The sequence below is a fragment of the Pogona vitticeps genome, chromosome 1, assembly GCF_051106095.1.
Source record: "Pogona vitticeps strain Pit_001003342236 chromosome 1, PviZW2.1, whole genome shotgun sequence".
Taxonomy (NCBI): Eukaryota; Metazoa; Chordata; class Lepidosauria; order Squamata; family Agamidae; genus Pogona; species Pogona vitticeps.
In genome coordinates, this window is record NC_135783.1 from 210,092,454 (window position 1) to 210,108,163 (window position 15,710).

The 15,710-nt window shown below is 41.8% G+C and overlaps 1 protein-coding gene across 7 annotated transcripts in view; it reads left to right on the forward strand.

Moving 5' to 3' along the window:
- The window catches only part of RBMS1 (RNA binding motif single stranded interacting protein 1), a 187,296-nt gene that overhangs the window by 48,705 nt on the left and 122,881 nt on the right, over positions 1 to 15,710 (forward strand). For 2 of the 7 annotated variants that reach the window (XM_072982385.2, XM_072982389.2), the window contains exon 1: positions 12,216 to 12,761. The exons of 3 other annotated variants lie outside the window; for them this stretch is intronic. In XM_072982385.2, the coding sequence (XP_072838486.2) occupies positions 12,468 to 12,761 (294 nt within the window). In that variant the 5' untranslated portion in view covers positions 12,216 to 12,467. Of the gene's footprint in view, positions 1 to 12,215; positions 12,762 to 15,710 lie in introns of those variants that run through there. 2 more of the 7 variants (XM_072982401.2, XM_072982396.2) reach the window with 2 other exon arrangements.

The window sequence follows — 15,710 nt, forward strand, 5'->3', positions numbered from 1 at the left end:
AATTCAATGGGCCTACTCTAATTGCAATTTACTATGCTAAGCAATAGGATTTTGGCCATTGCAAGCTAATAATCAGCTTGAGAGCCGTCAAAGTACCCAAGTCCTTTTTAGATACAATACTACCAATCCAAGTCTCTCCTATTGTATGCTTGTGATTTTGATTTGAGGGAATATATTCTGCAGAATATAATTTTCTCAGTTTCACTCCAGTATATCAGTTTTCTAGATCCTTTTAGATCAGGCATGTCCAATCTTTCACCTTCCCTGGGCCATATTAGACTATGAAAATTTGGTTTGGGCCGCATTGGGGGGGCAGCCCTAGCTGTCCTCCGCAGTTCCGCTCCAAGCGGGCTTACTGGCAGCTGTGATCTCAGACAGCAGAGGCTGCCAGCTTCTACTCTGGCAGCTTTATGGGGCCGAGAGGGGGTCCACCTATTGATGGGGATGGCGCAATGCAGTCACGCACCCCCCTGTCCCCTCCCCTCCCACCCCTTCCTTTCTTCTCTCCCCCTCTACTGTTGTGACATGCCCCGGCCACATTCCGGCCACAAGCGCCGGCAGTGTAACTTGAAACTTTGGAATTTCTTTCAAAATAAAAAATTGCACTGGGACGCATTACGAGCCGACCTGGGCCGCATGCGGCCCGTGGGCCGTGGGCTGGACAAGCCTGTTTTTAGATCTAGATTCTATTTTCTGTGATATCCCCCTGGCTTATTATCATCCTCAAATGTAATAAGCCATTTATCTACAACCTCATCCAGGCCATTTATAAATATGTTGAATAGCACAGAGCTTAGAAGCTGTGACACTCCACTCAAAATCTCCGTCAAAAAAAGATGCTGTGAGCAATTAAGGAACACTGAAGTACAGTGGTTCAACCACTTGTGTGCCCTTCAACTGCATTTTACCAGATGGCAAGAAGAATACCATGAGAAATCTTGTCAGATGCTTTTCTGAAATCGAATGACAAATCTCTATAGTATTACCATGATCTATTGTACTATTAATGATGTAAAAAAAAAAAGGCAATACAGAGGAACTGACATGACTTATCTCTGACAAACCTATATGAAATCCAACAGTAAGTTACGACAAGATTAGAGCCTTTGAATCAGCGAGTCAACTCCTCTGTAAATTCCATTGATTCAATGGGCCCAATCTAGTTGTGAATTACTACTGAATTTCAGCCGCTGACTCCTGGCAATCAGCACATTCTTTTCTGCAAGCTTTGGAACTGATTGGTTAATAATCTGCTGGTCTTTAGTCTCCTGTTTTGTGGAAGTCTCACACAGACAGTGCCCCTGAAACAAAATCCACAAACTCCTTGAGAACCCATGGATATAATTCATCTGATCATAGAGTTGTTCCTGGTCCTTAGAAGATTTTTAAGTTCTTGGTTATAGCCCATCTTCTTTTGGTCCCACACTGAACACAGTCCTCTTATGGGTGAAGACTGAGGCTTTGCTCTCTACCTCACCTGTGAACAATTCACCATCTTCCCTAATTAGTGAACCTGCTTTCTCTCAGTCCCGCCAGCCTCACACATGTGTTTTGTGGGGAGGGGGAAGGGGGGGACAGGGAAGGGTCTTCTTTGTTGCTATTTCTAGACTCTAGTACTCTCTTCCTTAGGATACCAGGCTGTCATTGCTGCCCTTTTGCAAGCAAGGAGAGACCTCTCTTCAGACAGGTTTTCTCTTAGTGACTTGGCTGCCTAGAAGGGGACTCTTAAAATGGGACCATTGTGATTCTGTTGCTTTTCTCAGAACTGTTTTTATCTACTAGTTTTAATGTATTTCTTTAATTCTTTTTAAATACTGTAATAGTGTATTGTTCTTCACTTTTAATACTGTAAGCCGCCTTAGGTCTGTCTCTTTTTTGAGAAAGGTGGGGTATAATTGTAATGAATGAATGAATGAATGAATGAATGAATGAATGAATGAATGAATGAATGAAAAACTAATTCATGAAAGAGTGAGTTATGAGACTGATGGTATACAACCTCCATTTATTCTTATGAGGCTCGGACAGAATCACAAAGAATGGCCATTTTCAGCAGTTCTTGATTTCTATCAAGTGCTTCCATAGACCTACAGAAGGACATACTCCACAATCTGCAGAAAGAAAACTTAATTGAAAAGGTAGAGGTTTTCAGCCCACTATATTGATGTTACAAGGGGAATTTGTCCTGTGTGTGTTATGCATTCTTCTTCCCAGGCTTGTTTGGTGAGGACACAAGAGAGGGCCTTCTCAATAGCTACTCTGAGGCTATGGAATGCTCTGCCCTGAGGAACCAAGTGGGGCCCCCAGCCTCTTGTCTTTCTGTCATCAGGCAAAGACCTACCTTTTCAGGCAGGCTCTTAAGCAATCAGTGAGGATCTAGAGAACACTTTGTTTACTAAAAATATACTTCTAAAAAGTTTTTTAATTTTTTCTTTAATTAAAAAAATTGTTTTTAATCTTGATCAGTGTTTAATTGTTTTTAACATATAGTTATGTATAGTATTTTACCTTATTATTATTTTATGGTGTTAATGGTTGTGAGCCACCTTGGGTCCCCTATGGGAATAAAGGTGGTGTTTAAACTACACACACACATCACACACATATATATCTTGGACACTGCAGTCTTAAAATTCATTTGCCATTCAAACTGAAGCATCAAGAAACAGTGGAATTTTCTTAAATCTCATGTATGCTTTTATTACTAAGATTTGAGTGCACATACGAAGCATTTTTGTTAACTTCCAGCAATGATTCTTCAAGCTTTTACTTCTTTTTCTTTCCATGAATAAAATCTGAAAGATTCGTACCTAGGGTACAATGTTCTTTAAAATCTAAACACTTTGTCCAAGTTTCACATGGCTGAATGTCTTAAGTCATTTAGTTGTTATAATGCTCTGAAATTCACATGTAGTGACATGAAGGAAAATAATGATTGGAAACAAGGTTGTTGTTTTCCTCATGTCTATAAGAGTTATGTATAATTAAAAGTCTGGAGTGCATCTTTGGTTCATTAATAAACCTCATGCATGCGTCCCACTATACAGTGGAAAACTGCCTGAACGCAGGACCTGATCACTGCTCACTGAAGACAGATGTTAGCATTGCTTTCAACTTCGGTGGAGAAAAGAATAAAAGCATGTTTGTTCTAAAACGTTATTCTTTTTTTAAAAAAAGTTTATTTGACAGATTTAGCCTAAGTCATTTCGTTGCCTGTGGCAGAGCCACAAATTTTTGCTCCCCTGTCAAGGCTGACCCAGGACCAACCACATTATTTTGAGATGAGGCAGAGAGTCCCCCAAGCACCTGTCATCCCACCCTTGCAAGAACAACCCCCCCCCCAAAATTTAAATCATTAAATACATACTGCCTTTATATGAGACTCCAGGCCAGGTGCCTAAGCTGGGCATCTTACTCTGCTTGTTGGCCCTGTTTTGCTCTTATGTCTCAAACAGCTGATAGATGCACAGAAACAAAGTATTTCCTTATTTTAATTTATTTTACTTTACCTCATGTCACAAAAAGCTTCCCCTGCTCACTTTCTGCATATCTACTGGCTGTTCAAGTCACAACAACAAGATTCTAAAAATAGTAGTAAACCTAAAAGGAACTTGTGTCTTCTGAGTGGAATTATTTCTTGGCGTGCATTTGTAGTTTTGAAGTCGATTTTTGGAACTAATATGGTCAGTGCACTGAGTAAGCACATGGAATCAAAATATTTTTTTTTCATTTGGTAAACAAAAAATGATTTAAAAAAAACCCAGCTGACATGATACAACATGACTTTTATGTATTCCTTAGCTGTAGTACAATTTGCAACTGTGGATACAGTTGCTCAAAAATAAATGTAAAAGAAGCAGAAATTATTTGTTTTCAAGCTGTCATCTACTTCTTTTATGAAAAACCAGTATTGCATTTCAGAAATGTTCAAGCCTCCATGATACTACTCATTTTAACAAACACTTTTCTTGCATAGTATTTGGGAATAAGTCATCTAATATGGCTAATATTTTGACCATAAAGCCACAATGTCTCTGACTAGATGTAATACCAAATCATAGTTTTCCTACAGTAACCCACTTTATGGTTTCAGATTTCCAGACACACCGCAAATGGTTTGACTTTTCATCTACTGAACACTCAGTTTTGTCTGCTCACCTCTGTCTCCATGATGTAGCAGTTTTCTTGAGGCAGAGAGTTATTAATTCAGACAAATGTAACCATGAGTACACAATAATTTTCAAGTTAGCTTCAAACCATGGTTTCAAATTTTACTTTGTAACTTTTTCCAAACCATAGCTTATAAACTAATGTAGGATGCCTGGACACCATCAGAGAATCTTGGCACAAAATGTGAGTAGATTAAGTTCAAAAATAAATCTAGTACAGTACCTTTGCTTTATTAAACTTATTTAGACTCTACTATGGTCCAATGAAAATTATCTTCCATTAAAAAAAAATCCTCTACACAGCTTTCGGTATTGTCACTTTTAAGATCCTGGTAGATACAATTTTTTTGATCATAGATGAGAAAAGTAGAAAATAACACATTAATAATGGACTGAACCAAACTGCAGCAAGAACTTTTTAAATTATTTGAAGTAGAGATTAACTGTGGACAGGCCAAGTAAAATGGTTACAATAAGCAATTCACTCCCCCCCCCCTAAAAAATTACTTTTAGTCTTGTTGTTTTTACATAATAATATGATAATCTGTTGGGTTCGCTTTTAATGACAATCAGCGATCAAGAGGCTGAAGCATGTTCGTTATGAGGAAAGGTTGCAACATTCATTGTTAATTTAGCGGAGGAAAAATTTAGTACGTATAGAGATATTGATATAAGCCTATAGGATGATGAATTGTGCGGAGGAAGTGAACGGAGAGTTTTTAAATCTCCACAAGGTCATCCAATAAAGAAGAATTGTTGGGGAGCCAGGAAGTACTTTGTCATACAGGAAATACTTTTTCACACAGCCCATACTAACTGTGGGATTCATTGCCACAGGAAAAAGTTAGTACGTATAGAGATATTGATATAAGCCTATAGGATGATGAATTGTGCGGAGGAAGTGAACGGAGAGTTTTTAAATCTCCACAAGGTCATCCAATAAAGAAGAATTGTTGGGGAGCCAGGAAGTACTTTGTCATACAGGAAATACTTTTTCACACAGCCCATACTAACTGTGGGATTCATTGCCACAAAATGTCTGCCAAAATGGATGGCTTTAAAAGAAGGTTAAATAAACCAAGGAAGTATAAGGCTACACATGGGTTCTAGTCATGTTGGCTGCATGGTACCTAAACTCGAGAGGCAGAATGCCTTTCAACACCAGCTACTGGAACAACTAGTCCAAATGCCTGAACTGTCATCTGAAAAAACTACCACTAATTAATTTTGATGGAGCAACTCTCTTTTCTTACACTTTACTTTTTTGTGGACAGTAATTATTCCATTTTTTAAAAATCCAAATGATCATGAATTAGAATTGTAGAATTTTAAAAAATCCTCTTGGGGTCATCAAATCTAATCACTTGTTGATGGAGAAAATCAGCTAGAAGCATACCTGGAAGATTGCAATCCAACTTCTGTTTAAGAACATAGTAGAGTCCACCATCTTCCAAAGTAATCCATTCTACTGTCAAACAGCTCTTACTTTCAGGAAGCTCTTCCTAATGTTTCATTAAAATCCCCTTTCTCGTAATTTTAATTCATTAGTTTGCGCCTTGCCTTGGCAGAAAATAGGCTTGCTTCATTTCAGTGGAGGATAACCTTCAAAGGTGGGATGACAGCTATCATGTCATCTTTCAGGTTTTTATACTTCAGCCTAGATATACAGTACTGAACTTCCTCAGCTATTCCACACAGCTTTGGTTTCCAGATCCTTTACCATTCTTTACCATATCAATATCCTTCCTGAACTGGTGTGCACAGAACTGAACACTGTGTTCTGGGTAAGGCCTGACTGTAGCAGAATAAGTGGTACTTCTCTTGATCTGGAAGTGAGAAATAAATTAGTATCCCAAAAATCAACATGTACTTTCAAGTGGGATCTTTGAGCTTCTGCTATCAACTTTTAGCAACCTCTGGCAGCATGCCACTAAATTCAGCAAGGGTGGAAACTAATGGAACAACAAAAATGAGCATGGCAGCGCATGTACCTCTATGCACACCTTTATAATTATCTTTATACTAAAAGAAAAGGGTAGAAATAATATACCAGATATCTAGAAAACAAACTCATAAAAAGCTTCTGTACTTCTTGCATGGTTAATAATAGAATAACTGGGCTTCTGTGTGGTGAAAATAATTGATTTTTGTTACTGGACGTTTTCAGTGCTTGAATCTGTGGTTATGGGCTATCCATCATCTCGTGAGGAACCATATACTTAACCCCAGAAGAATCGAATGGTTAGAAACTTGATAATACAATATCATTGTAATAGTCTTCTGGGAAACTAAAACAGAAATACCACTTGCACTAGACTACAAGCACTACAGAGTCCATAAAAAGTGCAAAATTGTCAAGCACAACAACATAAAAACGCAATGCTGTTGATATTGAAGAACCATTTATTAGTTAAAGCAAAAGCACTTCTGGTCAAGGATGTAGCATGCTGGAAAACCATCTTCCCGTAAACAAACAAACAAACAAATCTTGTATGGGGAAAATGACTACATTTGGTTGTGGAAGATGAAACAAAGTGTTCCTCTTTAGTTTCACATGGAAATTATTTTAGCAGTTTAGGCTGCAGATTAAGTGAAGAGATCAGGAGCTTCCAAATGGTACATCTACACTACAAATTTTAAACAGTTGGAACTAATGAGAATGTGGTGAAACTCTATGAAATCTGGGAACAACAGTTTTGACAAAATCTTTGTCACTGTGTGACTCTTCAAAGAGTTAGAAGTCCAATGAAACAATTTTGTCAAACTACTTTGAAAGTTTAAAAAAGGCTCTTATATATTATCTTAAAAGGAGCAAGCGAAGAGAGAAAGCACTCTCCAGATCAAGCCCATCTGGCGATTGCTCTCTTCTCCCATTGGTTCCAATTACATATGTTGATGCTTTTTCATTTGCAACTGCTGGCAGATGTCTTTGAAGGAGGAGGGCTCTGACATGGTCTCAGCTTGCTCCTCTCTCTTTTGGAACCTCTTCCATTGGACCACTGGTGATTAATGGTCCTCTTAGAAGTCAAGCTGGAGCAATATCTGCAATCTTCTCCACCTTGATTCTTTCCCCTACTCTTTCTAGTAGTTATCCTTGTTCTTATCTCAAAGCAATTTAAAGGAATCAGGATTAAATGAGAATAGGGATTTCTGCACTAAATCCAAAACCTTCCATCTGCTTTATTAGGTATAGTGTGCATTTCATTCATTTTATTTATACTCCAGTTCTCTCCAATAAAGGGATTTAAGGTAATTTACAAAATACCATATGTGAAAGAGAAATGCAATTAAAAGCAAAATATTAAAAACAATTACAGATGCTATGTGTACATGATTTCTCACATGAAATGCCATAGACCGTTTCTGTTTGGTTGTTTGAAGTACTATTCAAATTTCAGTACCTTTTTTCTGTTCTTACATTAAGCTGCACCTACAAAGAAAAATGAGCATCATAATTCTATTCTAAAATATGTATTCCTGCTTTCTTTAAGAAAGCATTTATATGTTAACACTAGGTTGTTTGCTAACTCCATCAACAACATTTTACAATATATCTAGCAGAATATCTGTTCATCTACTCACAAGTTCAACATCCCCACTTTCAAACACATTGTTGTATTCTGTTCATACATTCCATAGTAGGATCATGAAGCAGAGTAATGTAGACTTTTATGAAAGTCTCTTTCTGTCTGTTCATTATTTGATTTGCTAAAGTTACCAAACTTTACTAAAATAAATAGGCATTCATCTGACCTTTTCTCAGCAAATAAGTGTTTAACATTGGCATTAAGAGCCCCGTTGATGTCAATTTTTTAGAAAGGCAAATCCAAATGGTTAATTCTAGTCACATTTAGCCAGATGTCCCACAGTTTCAAGCAGTCCTACTGGGAGACATGCATACCTTTGAAATATAAGTGCTGAATTCAACACTAAAAATTAGTTGAATACAATGGAACATGCATAGAAATAGGCTGGATTTCCTTGACAACTTTGTTGCTCTGTGAATGTATTTTAGGACATCAGCAACCAAACACTTCCTGGCAATTAATGCTTACTTCCTTCAATTAGAAAAAAACATAGACAAGTAAAATTATGTCTGCAAACTCTTAATTTAGTTCTGTCCAGTTCCATTAAAGACATGCGTACACCAAAATGTCACTTTATTTACACTGTGTTCCTTAAAATGCCATTGTCAGATACTTAATACAGCTTTAACATGACTACCGTTTCTGTTTAGGAAAATTATGGAAAACTGATGAAACTGGTTGAATATGGTCATGGTTATAGTATGATCATGACAAAAATATCAAGAGCAAAGCAGAACTTCTACAAAACAGTTAGTGATATGCATACTCTTTTTTTTTTTATTCATCTAGTAACTTGATATATGCAAGTAATAAAATGTGTATTTCCCAGATCTTTTGTAGTGGAACCCCCCAGCTCTGTGCCAGGTTAAAATCATCCTACATACCCAGAAATTATAGCTGCAGTTTTGTCCTCTTTGTTTTACATTTTCATTTGTTATGGCTGTTTGTTTTTATGATATTGTATTAATTTGTATACTATCTGGGATTCCTCTGGACAAAGGTCATGGGAACAGTATTTGAAATAAAGGACCTCAGTTCTAATTTTAAGGAGTTCAATTAAAAAAGCAACAGGAAAATGTTCTGATTTTTTTAAAAAAAATGAATTATAAAATTATTATACTGAAGTAATGTGAATTTCTTCAACCCTGAAATTCATGTTTTCTAAGTAATAGCAGCCTATGACATGAAGAGCAGGAGCACTCCTTTCACAATACTTTTTTTGGAATTTACCATAATCCTTTTAACTCCTGTAATTATGCGTAGGTTCCAGAGTGACTAGAGTGTTAAAAATACCTAGGACTGTACATGGAATGCTTTCATTTCTCCAAATTCTAAACTTTCTACAGTCCTCTGTGCTAAAGGAAAGAAACCATAAAGAAGCTATGTTTACTTGGGAGCCTTCATCTTTTGGAAGCAAAATAATGTAGCTTCCGAAATTTCTTTGTTTCTGTAATCTGAGACATGTAATCTACGTATCAGATATCATGTAGCTGTTACATGCTGACACTGAGCTGAGCTGTAAAGCAAGTGGGATGAAAAAGGGAACGTCAGTTTCAAATCTCAATTTTTAATAACACCTTCCTGCCAAATATTAGAGAGGGAGATGTTAACTCAAATGCCTTTTTTAAAAGATCGAATCATTCAAAAGTCTTTCTCAGTGTTGAAAAAGCACAGTCTTACGTGATGAGATATGGAAAATACTTCACCTTCTGGTGGTGAAGGCTATTCTGTCTAGCATTGGTTTGGGTAAATGACTGGCCAAGCACGATGCAAGTGACCGTGACACTGGTCAGTCCATCACATTATCTGTGGGCAGTACTTAGGACTGAACAGCAAAACACACTTGCTTTTCCCTCACTGCAAGTGTATTTACAAGACTAATTCAAGCCATCAGAAAATTAGAATTTTTTTTAATGATGCAGAGGTGTATATATTCCTCATAGTGCTGCATTATCATTCAAAGGTCAGGTTTAATTTAGAACATAACTGCAAGTAAGTTCCATATTTAGTTTAGCTATGATGTCTTCCTATTTCACAGACGGGTCAGAGTCAGCCAGAGGCAAAACATCCAGGTGCCACCATTTCTTACCCTTCTTTGTACAAAGTTAACTGCTGGTATTGCAATGAACAAAGGCTAAGAAATGCTACATGACATAAGCTTATGCGAAACAACATATGGTGAAGTAGGGTGCAGTTCACACATGGTTATGCCATACTACATTTGTTAGGTTTTTAAGGTTCCGCAGGATGTGCGTGCATGTGTGTGTGCACGTGCATGACTGCGTGCCCTTGGAAACTGGCATAATGCACACCTGTTGCAATACTGTGGGAGAGTGACGTTTTATGAAGAAAATCTTACCCCTCTCCACCAGATACAGTTGCTCATATTTCTGAGAGTGTTTGCTTTTCATAAATCTTGCAGCTTATTTTTTGGGAGGGTTTGGGAAACAATGCAGAAAGCCTATCCAGATGTACAATAGGAACATCAACAAAACAAATGTCTTGTTTCTGAGTACACACGGATGAGGCCAGTAGGCTTGGTTTCAACTCTCTTGAAATCTTTGAGCTTTAAACCATTGCTTTCGAGGTGACCATTACTATTAGAGTGACTAATCATGCTCTGTAAGGTTTAAGTCTAGACTTCAAGGCTCTGAACACACCTTGTCCTCAAAAAGAAAGAAAAATGAACCCAGGCTGCAATCTATGGACATTTTGACTAACTAGTAATTTTCAGAGTGATCTTACTTGCATTAATAGCTGTGTGCATTAAAAGCATCCACTTTGTAGCTATTATAAACATGTGTTCCTATATCGCTAAAGGTACATTTTAGGAGGGAAATGCAAATTGAGTTTTAAGTTCTCTATCCCATCTTTTTATTCATTCTAAACCTGATATCTGAACGGCATTTTTCCTACCCTTTAACTCAGCTTTTTTAACATGATGCAGAACTTTTGGCCTTGCAGCAGTTTTGAACTACAGTACTGTTCCCACAATCCCCTCAAAGACTTTTAGGTTCAAAATATCTGGAGGGCCACACCTGACCTGGGGAGGGAGTCAAAAATCCACAACGCACATAAATTTAAAGCAAAATAATTATTCCATCTTGCAATTTATATGCATTCATATACATATACATATATGCATTTGCCTTGTTCTCTTGAACTTGCTGCCTGCCTGAGCCAGCGGAAATATTATGTATCTAAATTAGGTCATTCTTTAAATTTGGTCTAGCAGTTAGTAGGAATCTATTTACTGGATGAGAGCAAAGTCTGGCGTTTTCATAGCAGTTTCGCAATCCCCGTCAGCGCCTGTGTAGGGATCATATTACCGGAGATCACAAGGCTTTGGCACAAGGTCTGGAGTTCTGTCAAGAGAGAGAGTGTGTGTGTTTGTGTGTGTAATGCAGGCACATTCGATCCCCTGTCACTAGTACAGCTTGCAGCCTTGACGTTTGGGGGGAGGGGGAGAGGGGGCAGCCGCGCTTCAGTTTCATCCCTTGATGCTAGTCCAGATGTCCATTTCAAACTTTCCAAAGAATGTCTTTATTGCAGCTGCTGAAAAGGCGGCTTTTCCTTGGCGATGTACACCGTGTTGGAAAAGCCTTTAGGGGTCCTGGGAGAGCCTCGCCTCTCCAACCTAAGCACGTCGCCAAGGAGGTCCTCTGCCCCGGGTCCGGGTGGCTTCTCTTCAGGGGCCGTTTAGCCCCACGCACGGCAAAGCCAACACTCCTGGCCAGCCCTTCGCCACGGCGAGCCCCGAGGAGAAGCCTTTTCCAGCCAGTGAGCTCTTGCCGCCGCCCTCTCGCACACTGCGCGCCCTTCCCGGGGGTGTTCGCAGCCCCCCCCCCCCCGCCACGCGCGCCAAGTCTCTTTCTGCGGAGTCCCCGCTTCTTTTGTCTCCGAGACGCCCTGCGTCTCTCCTGGCGATACACCCTCGCCCCGTCCTGGCGCGCCTTTCCCTTCCCGGCCTTCGTCAGAAAACTCCCGGCTCGCCGGCCCGCAAAAACATGCCGCGCTGCTCGTCCTGCCCCTGGCACGCATACGCAACCCGCGCACACAGACACAAAACCCCGGAGAGGCAGGCAGAGCGAGAGCGCGCCGACTGCCTGGCTGCCCCGAGGAATGCGCGGTATGCAGGAGGCAGAAGCAACCCATTCGGAGGGACGGCGGCGGGGGTGGGGGTGGGGAGGGACCGGGACACGGGAGCGGCCGAGGCAGAACCCCGCGCACTTTTTGGGGGGGTGGGGTGGGGTGGGGTGAAGAGAGCCCCGCGCGCCCGCGCGCGCCCCGGCGGCAGAGGCGAGCGGCGCCAAGGGCGCGAGACGCGCTGCTGTCGGCGCTGCAGCTTGGAGGCGGCGGGAGGCGGTGCAGCGCCTACCCTGGGCTGTTCCTCTCTGCTCAGCCTCCCCCCCTTCCTCCTCCTCCTCTCGGTTGCGCGCTCTGTGTGTTTCTCTTTCTCTCTCTGGGCGGTGGTTGAGGCCGCCAGGAGGAGGTGGGAGCGACTCCGCTGCTGTGCCAGCCGCGCCGACGACGCCACGGCGGGTCGCAATCTTCGCGAGCTCCATGAAGTGACTTTTATATGGCAGGCGGTGCGGCTGGTCCTGTCGGCTCAGTCGGACTTTCTTGCCGCCGGTGACCCCGGGAAAGGAGAGAAGAAGGGCGGCGGCGGTGGCGAGGAGGAGGACGAGGACGACGACGACAGGCGCGTTGCATGAGAGAGTCAGCCCAGGGAGAGGGGGGTGGAGGCGGCGGCGGCGTTGGCGTTGAGCTGGGCAGCGGCAACAGGAGGAGACGGCGAAGAGGAGCCCAGCTCCAGCCGCCGGGGAGGGAGAGGCTGTTCCCAGGGGTCGCCTCCGTGCCTCGCGCGCCGGCCGAGTTGCCCCGAAAGTTGCTTCCCGCCCGGAAGGGAAGCGCGGGCTTCGGCTGGACGATGATCTTCCCCAACAGCAGCAGCAGCAGCAACTGTAACTCTGCGGGCGGCGGGAGGACTCCGTATAGGAAGCAGGTAAAGAGAGAAAGAGAGAGAGAGAGAGAGAGAGAGAGAAGGAAGGCGGGGAGGGGGGGGAGGTTGGCTTCGGCTCGCAAATGGTGCGCGGGGGTGGACGGGGGAAGAGAGCCGGGGGGGGGAGGAGGTCTTCGGGAGAGGAAGAGGGGTGGGGACTGTTGCAGAAGTCGCGGCTCGGAGGGAAGGTCCTGCCGAGGGGAAGCCGCTCCCCGACGCTCGCACCCTCCCCGCCGGGGCTTTCGCAGGCAGGCGGCGCGCCCGGCTGTCGCGCGGCTCCTTGCTGCCTCTTGCTCTCTTCTGCTCCTCCTCGCCGGTTGGGTCGCGCGCGTCGCCCCCTTTTCCAAACAAGCAGCCAAAAAGAAGAGGTTGAAGAAGAAGGAGAGAGAGAATCTCTCTCTTTCATCTTTCCCCTCTCCCCCCAATTGCTTCTTCCATTAGGCCAGGCAAGAGATTCCACTTTGACCGAGACGGGGGTGGGGGGGGTGGAGCCCCGTGGTCTCTGTCCCATGCCCAGGGGAGCCCTCGCCCAAGCTCCGTGGAGCTCCAGCAACAAGTCGGTCCCCCCCCCCCTCCTTCTCTTCGTGTCTGCAAGGATGACGGGTGACGGCGACGGCATGCTTTGAAATCGAAACTGGAAGGCCGACCGTTTCCGTTACTAACCAGAATGGCCAGGAGCGAATGGATCCCTTCTCCCCTATTAAAACAAAACAAAACAAAAACAAAACCAGCCCCATTATTGTGTGTGTGGGGGGAAAAGATGGCATTGGCGCTGGGTTTTATGATCCGTACGTGAAAATTATTTTGGGACAAGACAGCCGCCTGTTTTTAGTAAGGTCGTGTAAAACTGGCTGAAAGTGTGTGCAGTCGTGCCCTTCTTGATCCTTGGAAAGAGTGGTTAAAACGCGTTAAGGGGTAATTTGCTTAAAATTGTGGTTGCTTTCCTTTCCCCTTGCTTTCTCCACCCAGTCTCAGCTTGTGAGAAAATGGGATGGTTCTCTTATTAGTCTTATTCCTTTGATTGCACCCAACACAGACACATTCTGGTAGGCCAAGCTCCCAGAAAGGTTGAGCTGTTGTGTTCAGTTCTTTAAAAGGAGATGGTGGTTGGTGTGAGGGCGTCTGAACTCCACAGTATAGAGCAGCTCACTTTCATTTGATGCTCAGTTTGTTCTTTGACAGGTTACATTCAGTGTGTAGATACATCCACATGTATTCCTGTAGACAGAATCTTTTGTTTTAGAGATGACCAGCAAGAAATTTAACTGAGGGGGAAAGTAGTTACGTTTTCTTACTTATTTATTTGAATAAATACACAATAACTGCAGAGTGACTCAGTAATTGTGATGACTTTAGTGATATACTGTCCTAGAATAAGTGTACAGTACTTGCTGCAGTTAGATTACATCTAATAACGTCACACACTTACTAGTGTTTTTCTTCAAATTCACTGCATATGAATACAAATGCATTGGTTTGTGTTAGGAATTTCACAGAACATTGATCAAACTTTTAAAACTATTTTTTTAAAATAATATTGAGGATATTAGTATTTCTCTAAAACGTTTTGGAAAATGCAGAGTCCTGGCTTAATTTTGGCTAAGTAATATTTTGGCAAGTATTAACTTTAGGATCTTGAATTAATTGATTTGTTGGTTTTAGCCAGTGGGAGGCCCACTTCCCATTCTTAGAAAGAATTCTGCTCTGTGAATAATACAGTATGGTTAATTCAGTTCTTAGACTGTTCTGCAGATAGTGGGCAAACAAGTACTTCAGAGTTTCGGAGCCTGAAATGCTAGTTAATTAAGCTCGGGCACTTTTTTCTAGAGTTTTGTGTGTTCATTGATTTGTCGGTAGCACCATGGGGTGTTAGTGATGAAAGGCGGGGCGGGGTGGGGAGGAAAGAAGCAAAGAGAGTGAGCCTTTTACTGGAAGGGCTGTATGTTTTGCATGCGGATGTGAGTCGGCCTGCTGGTCTGGAACACACCGATAAGATGCTCTTCTTTTCACAGTGCACTCCTTGAATTCAAAGAGCTAAAAGGGCTGACTGAATCAGAAAAACAAACAGACTTCTCTTTGAATAGGGAGAGGGGGGGGAATGAATGTGTGGTCATTATGCAGTCCTAAGACCCTGGGTACCAAGGATTCCTTTTATTGGCATCAAGCCATTCTTTGGTACAACACTTCCCCACCCAGGGGGCCATGGAATGCGGGAGTGCATTTTAGTCTGGATAAACCCCTGTTGGATTTAATTGGGGCAAACTTGTAGTTCCTGGTCGCTTTCTGTGATCTTAGTTTTGTTTGAGGTCTTTTATCAATATTTGTGATAAAAAGTTGAGTGAAGCTGATTCGGCCAAACTAGTAGCAAAATACAGAAAAAATCTGGTCTTAATAGAAAAATCATGTTAGTTGTACTGAAATTGTACGAGAGTATTTAGCAGTTGGAATAACCTGTGTTTTGTTTTTCAAAATGGGTGTATTTGTGTAAGTTTGTTTAGCAGAATTATTTAGGTTTAAAAATTGTGATATAAATTAAGAGGAAATACTGTACTAGCATTTTTGCCCTGTACAACCCCTTTAAAGCAACCCCTGTATGAAGTAACAGGATTTAGGTAGGATTTTTCTTTCCTTCTGAAACTGAGTTTTTAAAAATACTGTATGAGAACATTCATAGTGTTTTGGTATGAGCCCCTATAATGAAGCTGAACAGACACAAATGTGCCATGTGCAATATTATAGCATTCCAAACTACAGCAGATAGTCTATGTCAACATTTATCAAATTGTTTTTGTAGTAGTTTTTCTAAAAATATAAATATATATATGATGCAGCGATATTCATGTTTGTTCAGAAATCTGCTGTATTCAGTGAGGTATATTCCCTGGGAAGTGAGTATAGGATTGCAGCCTTAATTGCTGGCAGGGCTGGGTAATGGGCTGAAACTAGCCAAAG